Source organism: Aphelocoma coerulescens, assembly GCF_041296385.1.
Source record: "Aphelocoma coerulescens isolate FSJ_1873_10779 chromosome Z unlocalized genomic scaffold, UR_Acoe_1.0 ChrZ, whole genome shotgun sequence".
Taxonomy (NCBI): domain Eukaryota; kingdom Metazoa; phylum Chordata; class Aves; order Passeriformes; family Corvidae; genus Aphelocoma; species Aphelocoma coerulescens.
Window position 1 is genome coordinate 4,600,268 of NW_027184085.1, and position 26,521 is coordinate 4,626,788.

Consider the following 26,521-nt stretch of genomic DNA (forward strand, 5'->3'; position numbering starts at 1 on the left):
GTGTACGAGGAACAGCCCTGCAGACACCCAGGGCAGTGCAGAAGGAGGGGCAGGAGCTGCTCCAGGCTCTGGAGCTCAGATTCCCTTGCAGCCCCTGGAGCAGCCCATGGTGAGGCAGCTGTGCCCCTGCAGCCCAGGGAGGGCACGGGGGAGCAGAGATCCACCTGGAACCCCGGGAGGAGCCCAGGCTGGAGCAGGGGGATATCCAAAGGAGGCTGTGACCTCATGGGAAACATATGCTGGAACAGGATTCTGGCAGGACCTGTAGAGAGAGGAGCCCAGGCTGGAGCAGGTTTGCTGGCAGGAATTGTGACCTCATGGGGGACACTGGAGCAGCCTGTTCCTGAAGGACTGACCCGGTGGAGAAGTCACCCACTTTGGAGCAGCTTGTGGATAACTGCTGCTTGTGGGATGGACTCTGGAGAAGTTCATGGGGAACTGTCTGCTGTGGGAAGGACTCCAGCTCCTCTCCTTGAGCAGCAGCAGGAACAACGTGTGATGAGCTGATCATAAGCCCCATTCCTTGTCTCTCTGGTCTCCTGGGGGAGGAGGAAGAGCCTGGGAAGAGGTGGGGAGAAGGTGTTTTTAGGATTTATTTTATTACTCATTATCCTGCTCTTATTCTGTTAGTAATACATTGAGTACATATTCCCAAACTGAGTGAGTTTTGCCCATCTCAGTAATCGATTTTTGATCTCTCCCTGTCCTATCTCAATTCATTAATTGTTTTTATTCTTTCTCTCCCATGTCCAGGTGAGAAAGGGAGTGAAAGGCTCCTCGACAGGGTCAGCCCCACTTAAATGTTCTACTAAAACCTTAAGCAGTCTAATTAGAAGCTGTTTGAGGAAAAAGAAATGTTAGTACATTTTTGAAGAACTTTCAGAAAAAAGTGAAGGCATACTGCAAAGCAGAAAGAGAAGGACATTTCCAAGTATGGTGGTAGAGAGGGGCAGTTAATTCTAATACTATTAGAAGGTGTAAGTTTTAAAGTCATTTAAGTGTGAATGAAAAGACAGACTTGAGGACCTGAAAGATCTTTCTGCGAAGATAAGATCCAAAATAAAGTTTGGATTCATATGAAATACACCCAAAATTCTAATTAAATCCATGTGGAAGTAAAGGATATCACAGAGAATAGTCAAAGTAAGAATGAGAGTTTGATTTTCAAAATTAAATTTTTTTATACTTCTTTTCCCAAAGATTGGAGGATAAATATAGAAAATAGAAACAAAACCTGGACTCAATATTTGTAAAATAAGGATATTACAGGGGTTGCCCTAAGATGGTGCTCAGCTAATAAAGGATTCCTGAAATCAACTTAAGGTCCTGGAAGAGCTGTGTCTTTCATCTGGTGTGTATCAGGAGCTTGGCTGCTTGCCACTATCCAAGAATACTTTACGGTTTATAGTTAATAGGAGGAACATAATTCATTTGATCTCTTTGTTGGCCTCTGCCTAACATGGTATTTGTGTGCTCCTTCCTATTAAAGATCCATTATTGTCTCAGCCTTTTCCTTTTGTTATACTGCCAAGCTCCATCAGCAAACAACCACAACAAAACTAAGGAGAATAAATTCTGTAGTCTACCCCTATCCACGTGCTTATGCCTTGCAGGTACATCAGCATCCAGAGACTGCAAAAAGTAACAAAAACTGTCTTATAGCCACATACAAAATTATGTTGCTCTGCAAACTTGAGTCTAACACAGGTGTTCTGAGCCTCAGGGCTTTTTGTGGCAGAACTCTGAGCCTGATCTTATGGTAGGAAAAAATATCTTGGACTTGAGAGCTGACCAGATGTGCTCTGTTTGAGTTTGTCTGTTTGTTTGCTTGTTCATCATAAGAAAATCATAAAATTTTAATAAGAAAATTTGTTTTCACTACTTTTTTTCTTACGGGCAGCAAATTAAAGCTAAATGATATAATTCACACCTCCTGGAGCCCTAGAACAGTATAACCACTTAGAAAATGGTGAAACTTCACATCAGTGGAGTGCAGCTTTGGAAGCAAGGTTGCAGGGTAGTTAGTTTAAGTCGTATTTTAAAATGTGGGTTTTTAAGCTGTGTTTTAAAATGTGCTGTTTAAGTTTTATTGTGAGTTAATATGTTGTAGTGTGAGTTTATACATATGAAGACATTTGACTACAAATTTAATAATCTTTAGAAGTAAAATATCTCAGCAGATATTTGTGGACATAATGGAGTCAAATTTGGAAAGTAGGTGTATTTGTTAGCATTTTAATTGCACTTGAAATCAAGATCAGTACATACTATGTATTTATTTTGTACAGAAAAATATGGTTCTTAAGCCCAAAACTCTGAGATTTAAAGAATTCTGGAAATTATTTATTTTCAGAACAATGAAAACCGCACTTGATATGAAAACTGGTACTAAAGCATGGAAATACAATGTTAATCTGATACACAATATTGCCTTGTAGGATTCTTTGACAAATTTGACTCCAGTAAGGCATATTAAGCATTTCAGTGCAAAGAACCAGGATTCTGATTTTGTTGTTTTTTGGGTTTTTTTTGTGTTGCTGTTTTTATGCTAAAGCAATATGGTCAAACAATTAATGATACAACGAAGCCTACAGTGATGGATTTTTTCAATCGTGGTTAATTAACAACATTATAAAATTACTGCACTGCTTTGCCCTTCATGCTGTACAGAGGTTAGATTAGCACTTTTCCTAACACATAAGCTTATTGATCTTACAATATTTTGTAAGAATAGCATCTTTAAACTGATTAACAGACTAACTAGTGACAGACTGCAGTGTCTGGTGTCTTTGGTAGCAGCAGATCTCGAATCGATTGCAGTGGGAGTGACAAGTGGGATATTTGTAATCTTTTACAACACAGCTCTATAGGAAATTTCCAAATAAATGCACTTGCGTACTTGTCTAGCTTGTAATCCACTTGGCAGTGTTTAAATGAGAGAGTTTACTTCAGGTTTCTAAAACATAGTGATATCTTTCATAGAGGTTTCCCAGTGTTTCCAGTGCTGTTTTACATATTAAATTGGTTATTTTAAAGAGATTGAAAGCTGTCCAAATAAGTCATTTGATTGGAAATCAAGCACAGATATATACAGAATGCAACAGAAACTTTTAGTCAAGAGGAGATTACTGTTCTGACAGAAGTATATTATATTCATTTTTGTGTTGTTTCTTCCAAATAATTGTTCATCATGTAGATGAGTCCAAGACACTTGTTACTCTAAAGGTTGCTAAATGTTTCTCTATTCAACATGGGAAACAATGTGTCAAGTGAGAGATTTACCTAGCCAAATCCCTGAACCTTCTCCACAAAATATTTCACTAGTGGTTTTAAAGGAAATGGCTTTGTTTTCTTACCATTGTTGAGCAAAATTATGCACTTAGTTCTGATTTTTTTTAATTACAACAGATTTAAGGAATAAAGTACTCCCTTCTGTTCAACCAGCAGAATACCAATAAACAACTTGATTTCTAGAAAAAAAATTCATAATGGAAAATAATCCATGACACTAGAAAAGTTTAAGGCAGAGAAATTAAAATTTATCCTCTTTGGTGTTCCCCCGGTGAAGTTAAAGCTAGTTAGGTTTACTCAGTATTGACAGTGAAGTGGAAAGCATATGAATGACTAATCAAAGATGACGTTCAAGAGTCTATCTACTCCTTTTTATCCTTTTGTTTTTTTGGTTTTTTTTTACTGATACACTATTTGACATGGTTCAGAGCAAAAATCCACATGCTTAAAGTGACATTCAGGAAATTGTTTTCAAGTAGAAGGACTTTGGGGATGCAGGCATTATCATCATCTATAAATTTTCAGGTAACAACTGAAATGAAAAGTGTTTTTTATTTTTTTTTAAGTAGTCAAAATTGAAATTGAAAGAATCATCTTTTTTTTCTAGAAGCCAATATTACAAGGATGACTTGAAAAGGAACAGAGTGACAAAACATTTAAAGTCAGAAATTCTGACAATACCAGTAGATTGTGATCTGTCCCTGAGAGTATTCAAATATAGATCAGAAAATAAAAGAAAAAAACATGTCTGTTAATTTTGGTTGCCTGTGTTTATTGTGACTATATTAGGCTTGACATGCACTGGTAGTAAGTGTAAATCCATATTGTATGAAGTATTGAAACAATAATGTGGACAGATTTGGGAACAACACTTCAAGACAAGCAGGGGAGAGTCCTTGGGAACACAAAAAGCATAAAATGACCTGTGGATGAGAATTGATAGAATAATCTTTCCAGTGAAAAATAGGAAGCTTGAAAGAAAAAACAGAGACAGCAATGCTGAGAAGAACAACATTCTCCATACTTACAATGTTCCTTTGATTCACTAGCCAGATATTTAAATATGTGCTTGGTATGTTCACTACATCTTTTCATAATAGCTGCAGTAAATAGGATGAAAAGTGATAATCTTATTGTGTAATAAGGATATTTGGGTTTCAGAGACGTTTCTAATGGGATAGTGAGGCAATGTATTTCAGAAACTGAGTAATTTCTCACTCTGGGAGACTTTAATGTAAGGCTAAGTAAATATAGTTCAATTTACTTGCAAGGATTTGTGGCATGGGGCAAGGATGAAAAAGATGACCTCTTCAGAGCTCTTCTAATTCTATTTATATGGTATTTCTTATTATATTCATGTTTATAATTTTCCTGCCTAACAAAAGAACTGGAAGGTGAATCAATTTAAAATAAACTTATATTCATTCTCACAGAAAGCATGTTCATATGGAGTAAGGCTTTAGGAGCTCTAAGATTTTCACATTTTGAATATCAGTCTTGCATTTGAAAGTATCTGTGGGTGTAATTAAAATTCAACAGAAATCCATAAATGGCCCAAAATCATTAGTATTTCTAGACAGTTAGGATCATAAATCATTTGTAAAACTTTATTGGAAACCCAGAGAAAATAGCTTTTCCCTTTGAAATAGTCTGAGACATGACCTTCAATGTTTCTGTTCTGTATGGAGTTAGAGTAATCACTTGTAGGAATTTTAAAGTTAATGTTATATGAGTGCTCTTGAGAATGTGACAAACTGTCCCTATTTCTCAAACCTTTGTACAGCAGGCACAGTATTAGTTGTGTTGTTTGACCTGGGATTACCAAAGGGGAGCTGTTTCTCGTGACAAACCTTTCTTTGACAAGACCAAAACCAAAATGCCTCTTTACTCTCTGGACTCCGAAGTAGTTTCACATTTTCTGTTGATAGTCAGTCTTGCATCTTTCCTTCTTTCATTTGCTTTTCCTTCAAGACATACTGATAAGATTAGATTAAAATGCATTTCAGCAGGGGCAGGGGACACTATTTTGCCTGACACGAGGGATGGCAACAGGAACTTCAGAACAAGAGGCATATGTTAAACAGCTGAGGAGCCAGCTTCAAGGTGTGAGGCTGTCAAGTGTCCAATGAACTACACTGTGTGTGACACAATGAGTCATCACACAGATGTGTAATTTGCAGAATAGAAAAGGGATGGGGATTACTGAAGGAAGTCAGCATGATTGTGGTAGGTGGGTGATTGAACCGCTGGGTATTTCTAGTAGGAATCTGAATTCCAAAAACACAGAGATGCTTCTGTAGTGTGTTGGAGGTCCCTTAGCAACACGATTCAGAGGTGTTCAGCATATTTGAGACTGCATATATTAAACACACTAATGTAAAATTTAAGTTTAGAATTTTTTTTAGGTCCCCTAGCAATTACGTTATTATGCTAGCAGCTTTTGTCAGAATTGATCAAGTTAAGTTAGTGTGCCAAATGTATTTTTTTCTCAGGAGCAGGTTCTCCAGTGCTGTGCAATGATTTCTGCATTAGCACTCTTTCTTGTCAGAGCAGCACTTCAGCAATTCAGCAAGCTGGCCTTATATGCCTTTTTTGAAGGATGTTTTTTTACATTTCCTCCCTCTGCTGTATCTAATATGTAAACATGAGGGACAAAAGATTGGTCAGTGTTTCCATAATAGCATGGACCTCAGTGGGCTCATGCATATTCACTTGTTATTAGGTGGTTCATATGCCTTTAACCCATCACTTAATGGAGCACAAATCAGTCAAGATTTGCATTTTGCTTGCTATTCAAGTTTTTAAACTCATGAGCTCCCTGCCTAATGAAAAGAATATTTATCCAGGTTAATTGATAAAACCTCCTCAGTCTAAAGTGCCCTAGGAAACAATTTCAGAACACTTACATGTTGTATTAACATCCCATTATTTTATTCAACAGCCCCAGAGCAAGCGGGGATGTAGGATGAATGATATGTGTTTTCTAATGGCATTTTCTCTAGAAAAAATCTTGTCTACATCTCTTCTAAGATACCTCTATGTTCTTTTTTTTAAGACCCAAACATCCTTAAAGATCTTTTCGGCCTTAACCCACAAAATAGGAATTCAAACAAAGCAGTTGCTAGATTCTGAATACTGGTTTAATTTCTTGTTCTATTTTACAGTGGGTTTTAATAGAAAATTAAAAATAAAAAAAGAGAAGAAGAAAAATCAGCAGAATTGCCATAAAGTCATAAGCAATACGTAAAGAGCAATAGAACCAAATTTCTTAAATAAATGATTCATTATAAGTTGTACTTCAAGCTTTTTTCCAACCTTTGCTGTTATCCTTTTTTTTGCCTAAGGACAGCTTTCTATGAATTTACATAGTGATAAATGTGTCTTTAAAGCAGTGAGGCAGAGATAAAATAGATGGTTGGAATTTGCTATGGGATGTCACACACTGTAAAAACTCCAGTATCTCAGGTTAAATAGCTGTATTTAGTGCAGTTTGTTCCTTTTATCTGTAAAATATTTATGTTGGTGATTTTTTCCCCTATATTAATAAGTGTTTCAAGCCAAGTAATTTCAAATCATCTCAGTATTAATTTTTATTAGCAGCAGACTGAAAGTAAACCCTTGTACTTTACTGCTCTGTTGGGAGAAGGAAGACTAATTGATGTTATTGTAAATGGGAATAAAGCTAAATACTTCTCCTCCACTACTGAATTGAGTGAAATTAGGGCAGAGGAGGCTGTTTGTCAATAGGAAGTTATGATGAAAACCAATTAGCATAAGCCCTATGTTATAAATTGGAATGCAGTATCACCTTTTCAAGCTATGGACAAATCTCTGAAATTTGGGAGGATATGTCTGTCCAATACATTTATTACTATAATGTAATAATACTTAATAAACTGCTGAAGTTAAATAAACATGAGTGTGCCTTTAAAGCAAGATTTTAAGTGTTTAATCCTCATCAACAAGCACTTAATTCTGCTCTTTCAGACAGAAAATGCTGTCAGTATTTTTCATGTTTGTCTTAAAAGATAAGGAAGTGGCTTTCTGTTTGGTTGTCTTACTCATCTTCCTCCTCTAATATAATCCCCTTTTGTAGCCTCTTCCATTTCATAAACTCCTTCCCCACGTTCCAGCTCTAAACAAAAGAAAAAACAGACTTGCCACTTTTCTATGACAAACACAGCAGCTGGAAAAAAAAAAAAAAATCGGACTCATTCTTGTCTATCACGTATACATTATGTTCACTAATATTTTTATATATAAATATATTTTGCTTAGGTCGGCTTTTATGTCATTCCTGCAGCCACTCACTTTCCTGACATTTTAATGTCAAACAAATGTTGCTGGCAGGTATGGGAACAAAAGCTCTCCAGGAGAAGGTTGCTGTGTTGATGGGAGATTACCAGAAAAATCCAGCTGTTCTAAGCAGTGGTTTTGATATCATTATTAGTTTTATCTACTGTATCAATAATGAACACAAGAGAATGGTTTTAATGAAAATTAAATTCTAATCACAGCTGGTATTAACTGACCTACCTGTCTGTTCCTGCTGAAATTCAATATTTAGTTACCATATTATTATATGCAGCATTTCCTGTTTACGTCCTATTTTATGCCCTGATGAACAAACCCTTCTGAGTTCTGAGGTTTCCATCCCGACATAAATACAGGCACCCTGCCCTGACACTACAGAGCTGCTCGTAGCAGGGTTGGCTCAGAAGTCCCCCAGGACAGTGGCAGATCCTGACTCTGGAGGACTTCTCAGAACATAGTGACTCTCCCTCTCTCCTCTTTTGCTGTGTAGCTGAAAACAGACATCATACTTGGATTTCTCAGTGTTTTCCCAGGACCTGTTCATGTGAGTATTCCTTAAGCAAGAGATGGTGGTTTTAGTAGTCCATGATGGATTCAGTATTTAAATTATTTTTCATTACAAGATCAATTATACTGTCCACAATTCCAAGCATCAAAAATTTTCCTAACTTAGTCACTACGTTTCTAAATACTGGGTTTTTTTGAACTGGTGTACATCCACTGCGCCCTAAGTTTTAATTAGGAGGGAAAATGAGTATTCATGTTCTGTTCACCTTCTCCATTCTAGTTATTATTATAATCATATCTAGGTGTCTGTTCTTTTTCATATTTTCTTTGCCCACCAAGCTACCTTTCTAAACTATATGTGATCTCCTACACCTTTTTGTCTCCTTAAGTTTCTTTAAATCATGTCCTTCATCAGTCTATGATTTTTTTCCTCTCTCTTTCAACTTTTAATTCTAAAGTACTGCTAAGTAATACCGTATGTTTACTCTCTGTGAAATTATTGGAAGAGTGGACAGATGAAGGTGTCTGACTTCCAAAATACTTTGTTAGTTGCTTGTCCTGCTTCCATTTCCATGTCTCCTTAATAGTTACCTCAGTCATGAAATCCCAGCACTTTCCAAAGAAAAACAAGTTTTGCTCTCCACTCTTTTTGTGGTAGATTATTTTTGGTCCCCAAAAATATTGAATAACAGTTAAGGCTGGGCAAGTATCTTATTACTTATCATGTTTTTTAAATAGACCAGATATTTTAAGGAAAAAATCAGAAATTGATGAAGAGCTGCCATGTTTTGTTGTAAGTTTTCACTGAATAATTTCTGTGTGAGATTTTTCACACTGAATTTGTTCACCAGCTTGGTAAGATAAATCACTTGATGTCAGTACTAAATACTTTTAAAAATTTGGTTTTCTTCCTTGCATCTTTTCTGGATGAATAAATATTTCCCCCTTCCCTCAGTCCCTGTCTCCCTCAGTCCCTGTCTCCTTCAGAAACTGTGTGTGAAAAAGATGGGAAAAAACAAAGTAACATTTTTTTTCCCAAAGTATCTGGTTTATTTCTGCAAATAATTGATGCAAATTGAACTAAAATGAGTATTGATCTGGGGAAAAATCTAGCCTTAGAAAACTTCTGTCTTTGCAGTAAGCATCCCAAAGAATAGAGAAGAATAAAGGCTCTTAAAAGTTGTTACTTGTTTCACGTGTAATGGTATTAAGTGTAAAACTAGCAGACTTGATAAACATAGGGTGCATATTTAACTCCAAGGTGAAAAGAAGGTTGTCTGGTTTGTTTTATCATTAAGATTCAAGCAAATACTATGTAGAATAAACGAGCTTCATAATTAAGAAATTTGATCTATTTTATTTTGTTGGAGTATCCGATCTATTTGTTCAATGACACTGCAACCCCAGAGGTATCAGACCTCTTGAGACTCACAAAACTGCTGCTGTCCAGGAAGAGAAACAGAGAACGATACAGAGCTGGGAGGGGGCAGAGAGAGATTTTTATTGGAAGCTGTTAAAGTGGTTGCTATGAGACCTTCTCCAGCTAACACAGGCACAGCAGTGAGTGTGAGGCTGATAAATCATAGCTCTTGCATTATACCTTCCCTTTCTGCCTTTTTTTTTCCCCTAACACAGATTTTGTAGTTAAGATCAGAGAAAACACCTGCCAGTTGCTTTTTCTTCTGTTTTGCTCCCTTCTGCTGCCTCGTGCAAGATGGAGCTAGAAAATGCAATGATCAGCTCCTCAAGCAGTTCTTCAGCAGGCTCCAGAGAGTACAAGGTGGTGATGCTGGGAGCAGGGGGAGTTGGCAAAAGCGGTAAGTTTCAGCAACAATATTTTGGGGGAGAAGGGGTGAATTGGGAGCGTAAAGTTCACAGGACAGGGGCATTGTTTAATGAGGGGTTTCGTTCCCCTTTCTCTTGCACATGGCTTGGATAAAAGACTATAGTTCGTGACTGGGGCAATGAGTCAGCTTAATTTGTTAGAGACTGAAGCGCTGCAAGCCGTTTTAATTGGTTATTTGTGTAGAACTGACCTTGAGTCTGCTCTGTGTGAGGAGAGAGCAGTCAGACTGCTGCTGTGAGTTTAACAGCAAGTTTCTGTGTCACTCTCCCACTTGGTGAAGGGTGGTGGTTTGCTGGACAGCGTAGATATAACTTGTTGGCCTGATGGTCCTTGTGCTCAGGTAGAAATCGAGCTAACTGCAAAGTCAGCTGTACAGTGCAGAGTGTGGGGGATGCCTGCAGTGACTCTGTTTTCTTTTACACGTATTTTGGGGGTTTTTTAAATTTTTTTTTTGCTGAGTGTCGTTGTGGCTCAGCTGTTTTTAGTCTCTTCTCCAGTCCGGACAGGTACAGCATGCCTGCTTGAGACTCACTCCAGGCTAAGAGGCAGATTTGCAGCATATTTTAATATCCCTGTCCATAGCTGGCAAGATATGCTAGTGTCTGACAATGATATCTCTTCAGAGGAGTCATTATTTTCTCTGGACAGTGTTTTCTTTTTCCCAGATATTATCAGCTTTGATTTATTCTCACTGAAACCAGCATTCTCTGTTCTTACAAAGACTTTGCTGAACACGCAGAGTTTGTCTCAGAAGTCAGTATATTGAGCTGGCCACACAACAAGAATTTGATTATATCTTCTGGAAATTCAAAAGAAAAACAGAAAGAGAAACAAAATTACAAAAAGCAGGATAATGTAATATAATACACCCAGGCTAGATTCCAGGGAATTTTCAGGATAAATAGCTGTGACACTAAACTGTAATAACTGTGTAGCTCAAACAAGCTTTATTTATATTCAAGCAATAAAATATAGGTGCAAAAAGTTAAAAATTGTGAGTGAACATAATTTTTTTTCTGTATCCATAATTTTTGTGTTCTTCTTATATTTAGCTTCAACTTCAGTGGCATATCTTTCAGTGAAAGCTATTTCCCATCAGTATTGCTTCACCAAGCAAACAATTCTTGCACAGATGTTACTATATAATCACTATGTAAAATGGGAAAGAACAAAATATTAGCAATCTCAGAGTAAATTTCTGCAATTTCAAATTATGTCTTCCAAAGAAAAGCAGGTATCCAGGATGTGCCAGCTGGAACTTTCAGTAAAATATCACTTCTTTTTTTCCTTTATTTTTCTTTTTTTTTTTTAATCTTTTTTCTTCTTCCCTGAGTGTGTCCAAAAGAGGACAGCAATTTTTTTCCCCCCCCCAATATATGTTTGTAGGAGTAATGCAATTTTGAAAACTTGTTCACCACAGAGTATTAAAAATGATACTACTTTCACAGCATGAATGAATCATAATAGCCAAACTTTATATGCATATGGAGGAAATTTCCAAGTTTCCATTACTATTAGATAAGATTTGAAATCACAAATTTAGTTAATTTGAATCTCTGTGTTCAGGAAACATTAGCTGGTAGTTTAATGAGAATAAAGCCTTTAAATTTGTGGATTGCACAAGGTATGATACATATCCAAAGCTGAGAACCACATAATTAACAACAAAAATCGTGTGGTCTAAAGAAGAAAAGATGGGATTAAGTGTATATTTGTGAAATTCTATAAGATTAATGAAAACTTTCTGTTGTTATCACAAAAGTGAAACTTCTGGGTGAAAAAAAATTCCCCAGCAACAGAGCATTATTAAGAGTTTATAAGAAAGGAGGTGGGCAGTTCAACTTTTACTGGCTATGAACTTCTGATGTGTAATGGACCTGAAATACTTCCGTAGAATCCTGAGAGATAGTTCAACTGATAGAATTCAGATAGAGATAAGTAAAAATAGATGTCATTCCATAAATCATTAATTCATTCTGACTGTTACATAAACAGGATTAATTTACACTGGATGAAAAACAGAAAAAGGCCTTAATGACTACTTTCATTCCACCAGATGAGCTCTGCTTTCCCCTGGTGACCTAGATTTTCTGTACCCAGGAAATTATGAATTTAACCATAAAAATGGATCACAGTAGAAAAAGGATGAAAGACACAAAAAAAAAAAAAAAAGTTACATTTCCAATTTTGATTTTGACAAATCAGTGATATGTGGTTTAATATATTGATAACATTCTGCCTTTCTTTCCCATCTTCTCCCTCCTTCTTTGCTTTAAAGTCATGATAAAAATAGTAACAGCTGGGGTTAAATTACTGAGTGGGAGACCTCTTTCGGATGAAAGCCTTTCCACTCCTCAATTCATTCAAATATTAAATAATTCAGGTTTGGAATGAATTTTCCATAGGAACCAAGCCACAAAAATGTTAGATTTCTTTTTATCCTGGATGTAGTTCACTTCTAGAGATCCCCCAGGCATTTTGATCTTGTATTGCCAACCCTCCCCTGCTCTCTTACTGTGCCACTCATGCAAGGGGTGGAATGAGGAGGAGGAGACCAACAAGGGATGTTGTTTTGGCATTGGTGTTTACAAAAAATTTTCTTTGGATTAGTCAAGCTTGTCTTTTCACTTCTCTGCTCCAAGATGGCAGACTGTCCAGGAGGACAGCCAACATCCTTTTTTTTGGGCTATTCAGTGTGGTGTAAGTTTCACAGGAATTGGTAAAAGAAGATGAACTCAGTGCATTCAAGTCTGACACCCACCACATAGAGAGTAATAATGTGTAAACTGCAAATGGTCTGAGAATTGCTCCTTAAATGTTCTCACACTTCAAAATCAATTCTGGAAAAATAATAATAATTTAAAAAAAAAAAAAAAAAGGTCTGCCACTATTTTATAGGAGGAGAAAGCACCACCTCAAAACCCAGCATTTGGAAGAAATAGGTAACAGTTGTGTCTAATTAAAATGTACAAAGCTAGACGTACATTTTTATTGGAGTTGATTTCTGTACTCTAATTGTGCAGTATGGATTCCCTAGAATGGGTTATGTCTTCTAAGGCTTCCGAAAACAGAATTCTTTTTGTTTTCAGAGCAATATGTTAATTTATTATGTTGCATAAGTTGTGTTCATCATCAAGAATATCAAGTAGAGGCTGATGCAAGTTCAGACCAAAGTTATGCTACAAAATAAACAGAAGTAAGTAAACTAAATTTTCTGTTGACTCTCATTCAATTATAGTCCATATCAAAATGAAGTATTTCTAATTATAGTTCTATTTCAATTAAAAATGAGAAATTGACATTTGGGCTTCTCTGCTCTGATAACAAGTATCAGGCCATGTCAGTACCACTCAAACCTACCTCAAGTTGACTGACAAAGAGTTCAAACCCTAAGAACCTTAGTGGTTTTGACACCCATATTTCACAAATACCTTCAGAGATCAGTAAATAAGGTGCTCTTATGGTCCTTTTCTGATGCAGATCAGACCTCTGGGTTTAGCTCTGATTTTCAGTGTTACAGAAAAAAAAAAACCAAAAAACCAAACACGCACTAAAGAGCCTGAAACCATCCGTTGCTGGCTTATATTTAGCAAACCAATTACATGGATAACAATACTTAACTGCAGCACATTCTGCAAAACATTAGCAATGATTAACCCAGGGGTTGCACAGTGACTACTAAAATGAACAAATTGATGTACCTGTGCAACTGAATAAAATAGAAAACCTCCCTCTGATGAAAAATTATTACCCGAGCAATCTCCAAATGCTGATCAGATTGCACCATAATCCACCTTTTTGTGCATCTTCTTGGCTGAATAAAAATGTTATTTTAGCATGTTCTTCTTTGTTTGTTTTTTCCTAACCCTAGTTAATGATGATTTATTTAAGGCTGAAGATGATCTACAGTTATTCCAGGTAAATAAAATTACATGTTTATGCACAGCAGAGGTGTATCATAGATGCAAAGTGAATTTCTTGTTAGCCCTCTTATGAAAGTTGCATTTCAGATGAGTAGAGGAATTCTTCAAAACTAATTAATATCTCTTCAAATTCTTCAAAACTAACTAATATCTCTTGCTAATAAGAAAGATTTTTATCTTGGAGAAAATGTTCATTTTTCAATATTTATTTCTCAAACTAATTGCCTGATGATCTGTTGCCACCCTACAAAATTTGAAGATATTTTAAAATAATTGTCCCTACACTTTTGTGAAACTAATTTATTTCCAGTTTTATTATATATTGGAAAGTATTGAGAAATGTATTTCCAGGCTTCAATCTTAAAAAGAATAAGAAAGAGGAAAAGAAAAAATTAAGAAAATATTCTCTCAGGGATATTGGAGGAACAGTGTGAGGAAATGTATTCTCAGTCTGTGCTGGCTAAGGGAGACATTCTTACCCATTGATTTCCTTGATTTTTCTTTTTTTTTTTTTTTTGTCTTTTTTTTTGCCAGTGTGGCATAAAGGCTATGTTTCTACAGATGCAGATGACTTATCCAATTAATTTCAAGATCATGTGTACACAATAACTTCTAAAATGTGTGAAAACAATTATGTTCTCTGTTATGTGGGAACTTCAGTATGAGGAATTAGATTAAATCTGCAATTTTCTTTAATTTATGTATTCAATTGTCCTTTTTTCTGTCCTGTTTTACCTCTTATTCTGCCTAGATAAAGCAAATTATGTGCCTATTATTTTCAAGCATGTCCTTATAACAAGAGTCCCCAGTAAATAGAGTACCCTGGAGTGTGTGCTGGAGAACTGGCCCACTCCAGCTGTTTGTAAACTCCCTGGAGATAAATTAATGTATGATCCAGGTTACCCTGAAAAGGATGAAGGGCAAAGGATTCCACTGGTATCAAAAGTGCTGAGCTTGAGAAGCACCACTTGGCCCTGCTGATGCTGTTCTTACCCCATCACAGGGCTCGGTGTCACAGAGCACACTCCAGACACTGATCAAACACCTCAGCAGAGATTTTTATTGGAGGAGGTGGGTTTTGATTTGGCTCCTTATTTTCCCCAGGAATATTTTCAGGTACAGCTATGCTTCCTGAAACGCCTAGTAGATGAATCAAAGAAAAGGGTCTGGCCTTCTATCATAACCTGAGGAAAGCCAATCACCAGGATGAAGGTGTTGAATTTAGTTACTGCTCAGTAGGAGTCAAGGTGAAAAAAGTTCCCTTTCAAGCACTTGGGCATGCTGTGGATTACAGTTAAGGCAATCCAAGTCACTTTCCCCCCCCTCAAAATCATTATAAGTATAGTTTTTGGTGTCTTAATTTTTCCTGCTTCTCCTCTAACTGCAAAAAATGTCGTTTTTTATTTTGCTGGAGAAGAAATTAAGATACCTAATTAACAAAGACACACATCTCTATGCCATCTGAAAAGAATTGCTTGTTCCCTCATCATTCTCTGTCTGAAAAAAAGGGTAGTCCAGATTTTTAATTCCTTGGGTGGTTCAGGGAAATTATTCTACTTATTCAGATTTAAAAATAAAAATAAACAAAAAAAAGGAAGGATGAAAGAATATCGATTTTTTTACTACAGGCAAACTTCCTTCCTTGGCAACAGTTCTGAAAGGGTGAGGGTACTGACCATTCAAAATGGCATATGAATTCCCTTGGTCACTTCATAGAACTGCCTGCAACCTCTGATTAGCTGTGACCTGGTGTAGAAGTGGCAGCGTGAGGCTGGGGAAGGAAGGGAGGAGACAGAAGAAGTGACAGTGGTGCAGACCAAAGCACATGGTAATGCTTCTTGACAATTATGTCTCCATGGAGAAAAAATCCTAACTGACCGCTCTAAGCCACCAGCTATGTCATGTCTGGGATACTGTAAATTGAACAGCAGTCACAGTTCTGATGCACAATTGCAGGTGTTTCAAGCAAAATAATGGTGGTGCATGTTGTATTTTTGCCATGCAAAAGTGAACAAACACCTTGTAGAGAATGGCCACCAATGCCAGACAATCACATCCCTGGTTTGGGTAACTTCCGGATTTCTCATAAATGAGATTAGGCTCTGGATATTGTACAAAGGCAGAGTTCCTGGTAGGTTTGTGATCTTTGATAACAAAACTCTCCATGTGTTTTAGGTTCCTTCACAGGTAGGTAATTGGATTTGTTTCAAGCTCTGTTTTGTGTAATTCCATCTTCTAGACATTTTATCTTATCTGTTTGTTATCAACTTTGAGAAAATCCATGTTTTCTCTTAATACTTGTAGACAATGATGAATTCACACCTCAATCTTCTTTCACTGCAATACACTGAGTATCTGAAACCTCACTTGTAGGACCTTATTTTCCTGCTCAGACCGTCCTGTACGCTTAATTAGAAAGCCCTAATATTTCCACATCATTTTCTGAGTACAAATTCCAAAAATTCACATTCTCTTCTATTAGTGGCCTTACTAGAAGCAAGAATGCCTACTGGTTTCCTCTGTAGAGTTATTTTTTGTTACTCAGAGAATAATGAATTCTTTTATTCAGGTGTAGTTCACAGAGGTCATGTACAGAGAGATAGATGTAGTAACTTGAAGCTATTTTCTCTTTCCCCCAGTGCATTTTCTCTTTCCCACCTGTGCTATCACACCTCTTGTGATGACCTAAATCCTGCATTTTCATGTGTGTTATATTACTTGGGACCATTGAATCTGAGAATTCAAATAATTCTGGACCCCTTTCTGATATTCTTCATTTATGTTTAGTGTGTAGGTTATCCACTTAAAAAGATTAAATACATTATTTATTAATCAATTTCTTTTGCATATGGGCAGACCTTGTGGACAGAGCTGTTTGCCTCAGGGAAATGAGTTAAAGATGTTTTCATTATTTTGGCAGTTCACATAATTCAATGGTTAGAGGTGGAGGATTCAATTATGTCCTCTGTACTTAATGGGGGGGGGAGGGGGTGTTCTGCATGTGAGATACCAGCTCGGTGCTGAGAAATCTGTCTGGAGTCCTGGATTCTTCAGCACTAGAAGATGTCTGATAAATAGGACAGAGTTCAAAGAAAACCAACAGAGATGATAAAAGGAGTGACACAGTATGATTTATGATGACAAATGACTATGACTATATTGAAATGGCTGCTGTAGACAGTAATTCATGATTTTTTATTGAGCAACTTGCATATGTATACAGTGATTCAAGGTAAATGGATGTGGCTGTGATGTGTTGGTTTAACACAGCCTGGTTTTTGGTGGGTGTCCCAGTTTGAGACAAATTAAGGGAAATGCTCTGGGAGGAACGTCTCCTCCAAAGAAGGCAGGTTACAGCCACCTTCCCCACCAGGTTTGGGAAGAAATTCCTTGGAGGAAAGTGAAAACAGGGAAAAAAACCCCTCTATTTATTTAACAAACAGAATGCACAATGAAGAATAATGATAAATAATAAAACCTCTCACTGTGGAGAGAATCTGGGTAGATTTCAGTGTCTTTTGTGGGTGTGCGTTTCTCCCCTCCAAAGCTGGAGTTTGTTGGGGACCCTCTGGGCTGGTGTAAGGTCTCCCATTGTGTTCTGGTGTTGTTGAACAGTCCAGAAGAGAAGAAGAAGGAAAAACTGAAGTCCCAGGGGAGCAAAGGAGTTTAACTCTCCATCTCTCTCTTCCAAGAAAAGGAGTCAAGAGCCGGGAAAAGCAGGAAGTGATTGTATCCGCTCTGCAGCAGCAGCAGCTGTCTCTGTGTCCTTGAACACAAAACCACTTTGAAAAGTTCGCCTGGCTTTTTTTCCTTCTCTTGGACCCAATTTTAAAGGCACAGAAAGGCACAGGACTCATGTCTGGACATAGAGCAGGCGATAGGGGATACACATCATAAAGTCACCCCAAGAGAGTGGGTGGGAGAAAAGCTGCTTGAAACTTCCATGTCTGGCACAGAGCCAATCGCTGAAGGTTCTTACAATGGGCAGGTTACTAGCCAAAGTAAAGAAGTTGGTAACACCTCTGTGATGACATATTTAAGAAAAGAATAAAACTGGAGGAAGCTCTCTTTTCTTCTCCTGAGGGGTGGTTAGGTGGCCGCCAGGGCCCATCCTGGCCAGGGCCTTCCTGAGGCTGGGACCGTGTGGCCGGGGCTGCCTGCACAATGCCAGCAGGGACCATGTGGCCAGCAATGAAAACATGGCGAACAATTCCCCCATATGGAGCCGAAATCTACCTATTAATCTCAGCGAAGCTCTGTAAGGACTTTTCAATTGATGGAACTTGAGAACTGTGCTAGTTTGAAAAACAAACCAGTGGGAGGCACCAAGTCAGAATAACAATTTAATGGAAATTAAAGGAAAGGAAAAGAAAGTAAAAGAAAACACTGACAGAGTCAAGATACAACCTGAGTCCCTGTTAGGCAGGGTAGTGGTAGCAGTCTGGTGGAATGGTGGCTGCAGTCCTCTGAAGTGGTGATCCTGTAGTAGCAGGGGTCTGCTCTTCCTCAGAAAGTCCAGTGGTGGCTGTGTAGCTTCTGTCCTCTGGAAATCCAGTGGAAAGAGTGTCTCTGGTGCTCAGAGTCCCAGATTATATCCAGGATGGGATGCTTGGTTCCTCCCTCTGGGTGGAGCATCTCACAATGGGGTAATGAGTCATGAGGCCAAGTGTTGATTAGGCTCGTTAACAGAAGATAGTCCGGAGGGAGTTATCTCTGAGTCATGCGGCAGGACAATGAGGGGCCATTAACAGCAAGATAGTCTGGGGGGGAGGAGGCAAGGAAACACTGCCCCACCTGATTTCCAGAGCTCATGAGGATGGTAATAGAATACACTGCAACCCAGGACAAGAACAAACGAACCTACAGACAGCAGCTTTCTCCTGAGTCAGAGAAAAGGGAAAACTGGGGACACCTGAGGAGAACCAACATGGTGTTACCGAGGTTAGGGAAAAGAAGGAGAGGGAGGAGGTGCTGTGGGCATCAGAGCTAAGATTTTTTTTTTCCTACAAGCGGTGGTGAGGACTATGATACAACAAACTGTTTCTCTGTAATCCATAAGTGCATGGGGGGATGCAGAGATTCATGTGCGGCCCATGAGAAAGAGTGTCCATGCTGGAGCGAGGGGATGTTGAAAAGCTGTAATCCAATAAGGAACTGAAACAGAGAGAAGACCTTTGTTTCTAGAGACAGATAACTATTGCTTCCAAACTAGAACAGTTGCTCCTTAAAAGACTAAAACCCATGAACTAAAATGACCCACTCTAGGAAGTTGTAGGAAGACTGCTTGACCCGTGGGAGGGACTCACATTGCAGCAGGTTTGGGCGGGACTACTACACATGAAAGTTGAAACCAAGCTGGAAAGGTTCGCAGAGAACTATCTCCTGTGGGAAGGGTCCCATGGCACAGCAGAAGAAAGAAACTCTTTTCCTTAAGCATACTGCAGAAAGATTTTTAAGAAGTGAAATACAGACCAAAACCAACCCATGTTTTGTCTCCTTGTGCAGTCGGTGGAAAGAGGGAGGGACCGGGAAAGAAAGGTGTTCTAGAGGTTTATTTTAGTTCTCATTACCCTTTTTACTTTTAATTCTGTTAATAAATTTTCTTTATACTGTTTATGTTTTGAACCAGCTTTGCCTTTAAGTGTTTTTCCCCTAATCCTTATCTCAATTCAGGAAGTTTTTGTTTTAATTCCCCCTCTTCTGCTCAGCAATAGCAGAGAAAAATAAGAGCATAGCTTTTTTTCATGGGTGCCTGGCACTTGGCCAGTATCAAACCCCAACAGATGTGAATGGGTTGATCTATCCAGCTTCTCCCATCATAACACCCAGATGATGTTATATAAATACCCACCTGGATAAGGCTAGCAAATGAGCTGGTCACTTCCATGCTCCTTTGGAACAGGGGATGGAGAATTTGCAATATTCAAAAGTAATGAATATCAAGAGAAGAACACATATATCCCAAAATTTGAGGAGAAAAGTGGCCAGAATTCCCTAATGGAGAATAACAATTTAAGAGATGAAATTGAATTAGAACATGTATAATTAAGAGATATATGAGACCTTCAAGACAAACTTTCTTTGGTCAATAATGGTGGCATATGCCCTTAATGATTTGCTTAAAAGCTAGATGGAACATTGTGGAAGAAGAGTCTTTGGAAGGAGCAGGCTGCTGAAAGTTTTGTTAGTCTAAGTGCTTTACACTAAGAGAATAAATTACAGAGATTGAGCATTAAAGAGCAAATATACCTGAACAGAAAAAGCACTTACAGTTTTCAAATTCTCTTATAGAAGGACTACTGTCATCCTCAAAATTATGAGATGTGTTAAAAGTCATGAGGACTTTTGGCTGCTATGGCGCTAATAATATACATAGCCAGCAGTTTTCTTTGTGTTCAGGCTGCTAAACAGAGATCCTTAGGCTGGTCTCAAGACTGGATTTGTTTATTCTGTACAAAAAAAAAGTTAATTTATGTTGCCTCAAACAGAACTAAAATGTGTCCTTTAGTGTATAAATGCTCCTGTAGAACTGGAAACGTGCTGAAGTAGCACCCTTAAAGTACTGTCCATCTCATGTGTGAGTTGGGTGATGGTGCAGATGGAAGGCAAACAGATCTGTTAGCTCACCTCTTGCTGTTCTCTGTTCCAGGGATGGAAATGGAATTTACTGATTCAGGGTCTTCACCTACACTGCTTCTATGCGAACACTTATGTGTAGGACCCAAGGGAATGTCATGAAGCTGAGATGGGGGAGGTTTAGTTTGGATATCAGGAAAAGGTTCTGCCCCCAGAGGGTCGTTGGGCACTGAACAGGTTCCCTGTGGCACGGTCAGCACCAGACTGACGGAGATCAAGAAACATTTGGAAAATTCTCTCAGGCACAGAGTGGGATTGTTGGGGGATGGTGCTGTGCAGGGCCAGGAGTTAGATCTGATGACCCTTGTAAGCCCCTTCCAATTCAGGGTATTCTATCACTCTAAGTGATTAGTACTCACAGAAGGTTATATTAATGAGTCTGCTTTTCATGGTGTGATTTATTAAAACAGAGCTTCACTTAGAGTGAAGATTTCAGTGACTTGTGCACTGCTCAGCTTTTCCTGTTCACACTGCTTGCTGTAAAGATTCAAGGCTATTCCTCAGGAACAGGAATCAAACTATCAAGGACTCTCCTGGTTTCAGCCACACACAAATCTGCCGTTTGAAATGCCCAGACTGAAGTCTCAAACAAGGGAACAAGCACTGTTTCATGACAATGACTGGGCACTGTCGGTATCTTTGCTGTAAACAATCTGTTGAGGCAGCCACAGGAGCTGTTTCCCTTCCAAGCCATCCCTGCTGCTGAGCCGAGCCATCTGCAGCATTTTTGGCACGTGCTATCTGCTAGAATTTGGAGGAGATTAATTCCCTTAGGGACACTCTTGAAAGCACAATTAAGATTTTTTTTTTGTGTTGCTGCTTTCATCTCTTTTCTTTCTATATTTCCCATTTTATTCCCTTCCATTCCTCTGGTAATCCTTTTCCACTTTAAATTTGTTCTTTGACTTTAATTAGTCTCCCTTTATGCCTGCAAGACTGTCTAATTTTCTTTCCTAGAATCTGGAAGTCTCATCATGCTCACACAGCTCCAATGACAGGAATTGGGTGTTACCAGAGTCTTGTGCAGGGTCGCAGTTTCAGAAGAAGTGTCTTGGGAAGACATTTTTCCCAAAAGTGCCCCACTTTTCCCTAGAGATCTTCCAATGCATTACCTGCCCACTAGGCACTGGAGACACTGGCTAAAATCACTTTGTTTCAAGGCGGATGGGGAGCATCCAAAAGATGAGGGTGTGAATGTAAAAGTCTGTCTCAGGAGATGCCAAGTTGGACTATCATGAATTTGGTCTCCAAAAGAGTTATGTTTTCAACTCACGTGGTCAGTGTTTTATCTTTTCACTAAAATCCTAGAACTAAATGAGTTATTTCAGGGCTCACAAATGTTTATAAGATTTAAAAATTAATTTCATAATCTTTGGCAAAGTAAAAGCTGTAATCAGCTCAGAGACTGATGCACGTATTTCTTCTTCAGCTTACACTGACTGCAGTTATGAGAGTTATGAGAGACTGCAGTTATGTTGTGTAATTTCTTTCCTTGCAATCTCCTTGAAGTGCTAATGTAATTCTGTAGTTCTTGTCCATTTTCACATGCCTGAAATAAAACAGTCCTAGCTCAAATTCGTATTCTCTGTCAGATCCTGTGACTCCTTTACTAACTTGATTGCTCTGTCAGATTCTGTGAATCCTTCAGTAACTTTACTAGCCTACTACCTGCATGACAGCTTGTTGTGTTATACTGAAGTTTTCCCTATTGAACCAGATCTTGACTGTCTTTACAGAAATGTCTCTTCAGAAGCTTGCAAAACGTGTACTATTGTTTTAGATTTTTATTCAGAATGTTCAAAACCAAACCCAAGTGTTGTCAAATTCTCAGTTGTTTCAGAAACAGCAGCTTCTTAAGCCATCCAGAATGCCTGGCAGGCTTTAAAATCTCTCCCTCTCTAATTTTTTTCTGGACTTTTTTATATAGAAATGATGTTCTCAATTTGATTAAAAAGCAGTCATTAGACATTTTCTTCATGACATGCCTGGTGCCATGGTCCTTTGATTACTCATCACACACAGTATGATAGACCTCTGTTCTGTGCAGTATCTGGCACTGGGTCCAGACCAAGGATGTGTTCCTGGGCTTCATGGGGTCTCCTTATATTTGTAGATATGCTCTAGAAACACGTTGTTTCTCTCCTGGGATTAGAGAAGAAAAAAGAACAATCTATTACAGTAATCAAGTAGCCCCTCATGAGCTCCAGAAACCGCCTTCTTGTGCCTTTCTTCCACTTAAAGCAGTTTCATTCAATGAATTTCCCAGAGTAAAAAAAAAAGAAGTGAATTTGCAACATAATCTCTCTCAGTGCACACTCTGCTTACTGGTCTGTTCATATAAAAGTGGAAGTCAAAAGATCTATTTTTCAAATCTTTCCCAAGATACTTAAAAGTTAAATGCCTGACATAACAATTACATAATTTTCCTCTGTTGTTTTTTTTTCCCCCCAGGTAACATGCTCAAAATGACAATTGGGTATGGTGAGGAAGGGGTTAGGAAAAAGTCAAAAGAGAAGATATAAAAGAAGCAATCCAAGCAATTAGTATGGGAAACATTAACAGACGTCAACAACCAAGAGTAGAGAACAAGACAATGGAAAAAAAAGAGACATAGAAAAAGACTGAGAAAACAGAAAACTAGAAACAGATGAGTAAAGCAATGATAAGGGAGTAAAGGGATAGAAGGAAAATGCAGCAATTTGTACTTCTAAGAGCATTGGTCTCAGATGCTGTTTTTCCACTGCAGTAATCCTACCTGGTGCTAATAGTGCATTGTCATATCCCAACAGCTGTACACAAAAGGTACACAGAGGTCATGTTAGAGAATCATTCTCCTGCCTCTGTGACTTCTTATCCCATGTTTCTCACTCACTGGCTCTCTGGAGTAGGAAGTTGGAGAGGCATCATCACAGCTGTAGACTGGTGTGGGTCAATTTTTTCTGCCACGGAACAAGCCGTAGGACAAGAGAAAATGGCCTCAAGTTCTGCCAGGGGAGGTTTAGGTTGAAAATTAAGAAATATTTCCTCAGAGAAAGGATGTTGAGGCATTGCAACAGGCTGTCCAGGACAGTGATGGATTCACCATCTCTGGAAGTATTGTCCATGTGGAGGTTAGGGACGTGGTTTTGTAGTGACCTTGTCAGTGTTGAGTTAATGGCTGATCCTGATGATCTTAGAGGTCTTTTCAAACCTTATTTTCCTATGATTCTGTGATTCTAAATCTTCCCAGAACAGCCCTTTTATGCTCACCTGAGTTGATAGACAGTCTTTTAGACGAATGATGCTTCTCACAATTTACATATTTAAATAGCATGGAAAGGCGGGAATTTCCTTTCGTTCCAGCTCGCCTGTGGAAGGTGGGGGGGGCCTCGGAGCCTCTGGGCTCCACCAGGCCGGGCCGGGGCCCCGTCCCTTTCCAACGCCGCAGCACAGACCCTGGGCTGCTGGGGGGTGGGAGCTGTCCCAGAGCCGCAGGCAGCTGAAACCAGCCAGGGAGTGCAGCACGGCTAAACCCAGCCAGGGAGTGCAGCACGGCTAAACCCAGCCAGGGGCTGCAGCACAGCTAAACCCAGCCAGGGAGTGCAGCACGGCTAAACCCAGCCAGGGAGTGCAGCACAGCTGAACCCAGCCAGGGAGTGCAGCACGGCTAAACCCAGCCAGGGAGTGCAGCACGGCTAAACCCAGCCAGGGGCTGCAGCACGGCTAAACCCAGCCAGGGAGTGCAGCACGGCTAAACCCAGCCAGGGAGTGCAGCACGGCTAAACCCAGCCAGGGAGTGCAGCACGGCTGAAACCAGCCAGGGAGTGCAGCACGGCTAAACCCAGCCAGGGAGTGCAGCACAGCTGAACCCAGCCAGGGGCTGCAGCACAGCTGAAACCAGCCAGGGAGTGCAGCACGGCTAAACCCAGCCAGGGGCTGCAGCACGGCTAAACCCAGCCAGGGAGTGCAGCACGGCTAAACCCAGCCAGGGGCTGCAGCACGGCTAAACCCAGCCAGGGGCTGCAGCACGGCTAAACCCAGCCAGGGAGTGCAGCACGGCTAAACCCAGCCAGGGAGTGCAGCACAGCTGAAACCAGCCAGGGAGTGCAGCACAGCTAAACCCAGCCAGGGGCTGCAGCACGGCTAAACCCAGCCAGGGAGTGCAGCACGGCTAAACCCAGCCAGGGAGTGCAGCACGGCTAAACCCAGCCAGGGAGTGCAGCACAGCTAAACCCAGCCAGGGGCTGCAGCACAGCTAAACCCAGCCAGGGAGTGCAGCACGGCTAAACCCAGCCAGGGGCTGCAGCACAGCTAAACCCAGCCAGGGAGTGCAGCACGGCTAAACCCAGCCAGGGAGTGCAGCACGGCTAAACCCAGCCAGGGAGTGCAGCACAGCTGAAACCAGCCAGGGAGTGCAGCACAGCTGAAACCAGCCAGGGAGTGCAGCACAGCTAAACCCAGCCAGGGAGTGCAGCACAGCTAAACCCAGCCAGGGGCTGCAGCACAGCTAAACCCACCCGCGGCGCCCTGGGACCGGCGGGTCCCTCTCCTCTCGGTGCGGAGCTGGCGGAGCCAGCAGGAGTCGGCGTCGCCTCCTGCCTGCAGCCAGCGCACGCCGCGCCGAGCTGAGGAGCGCAGCCAGCAGCACACGGGGAGCGAGGCTCTCTCCACCCGAACGAGGACCCGCTTCAACACGGCGGCCTCAGAGTCAGGGAGAGGAGAGAGTGCGGCCCGTGAGACGGAGCTGAAATGGCGGCGGGAGACGAGAGGGCGGTGCCGCCATTCTCGCGCGTAGCTTAAAAAACCTTCCTGCATGCTGTGGTAAGAAACTGTAATATCACAGCCTGTTTGTCTCTTTAATCCATTTGAAGTACATGGGGGGATGAAAAATTCACGTGTGGCCCATGAAGATTGTGAAGAGTGCCTATGCCAGGCTATATAGAAGCAGTGAGAGGCTTTTAGAGACTTGTAGCAAAAAAAAAGCCTTTGTGTTGAGGCCAAAGTAACTCATCCTTAAAAAGATTAATAACCTCATGTGATAGCCCCTGTTTGGCAGTGTGAAGGAACTGTGAGGTTTTTCATAGAAGAGATGTTTTACACCACAGCAGATTGTTCTTTCCGGGCGGGTCTGCTGTTGGTGGCACTTTGGGAACCACGTGCAGGTGAAGAAAACCCTTTTTTCCTTAAGCATATGAAAGAGACTTATCAAGAATTGTAACACTGACTAAAATCCCAGGTTCTGTTACCCTTTGTGTGAGTTGGATAAAAGGAGGAAAGAGCTGGAAGGGGGGGAGGGGGTTTGCTTTAATTTCTTGCTATTTCTTTTTTATTTTTAATTCTGTTAGTAATAAAACTCTTTCTTTGTCCATAACCATTTAAGTTTTGTGCCTGCTTTGCTTTCTCCTAAATCTTATCTCACAAAAGTAAAATAAGGAAGTAATGGATATTTTGAACCAAACCACTCCATCTTCTCAGCCATGTACAAGGCTGTGTAAATCTAACATTAATATAAATTTATGGGGTGCTAGGCAAAGCGATGCTTCTCGTGTGTGGTTTTCTGACAACCATCAAGAACTCAGAGGAATCTGTGGGCCCCAGCCTTAGCAAGATGTAACACCCTGTGAAATCAGTGGGAGGCACAGAATTTGTCAGACTCTTCTGTGTTCTTTGAAGAACTAGATTCCTCCACGCACAGAAATCTTCAGTGGAATAATGAATCACAGTGATGCTAGAGGGATATCTCCTTTGGTAGCAGGAGTTAAAATTCTGTTTTCCCCAATCTGGGAAAAAATGACAAGATGAAAAACAAATATACATGTATTTCTATATGTTTTCTCTTCTTCTTTGTGACCCAGCTCTTACCTTTGCTCTCACTCCCCAGCTTTTACTGCTCATAACAATATAAACAAACCCCTACTTCACTATAATAAATTTTGAACAAGTGGCAGTAGGAGGAAAAATCAAAACAAAAACCCAGTGACTATACACAGATTTAAATACACGTATCCCTGAAACATGCTCATGT

General features: G+C 39.8%; 1 protein-coding gene across 1 annotated transcript in view; it reads left to right on the forward strand.

Annotated features, from left to right (window-relative positions):
• The first annotated feature begins 9,826 nt into the window (after positions 1-9,826).
• Positions 9,827-26,521, forward strand: part of RIT2 (Ras like without CAAX 2) — a 185,265-nt gene continuing 168,570 nt past the window's right edge. The window contains exon 1 of the mRNA XM_069001835.1: positions 9,827-9,929. Within this exon, the coding sequence (XP_068857936.1) occupies positions 9,827-9,929 (103 nt within the window). The remainder of the gene's footprint in view (positions 9,930-26,521) is intronic.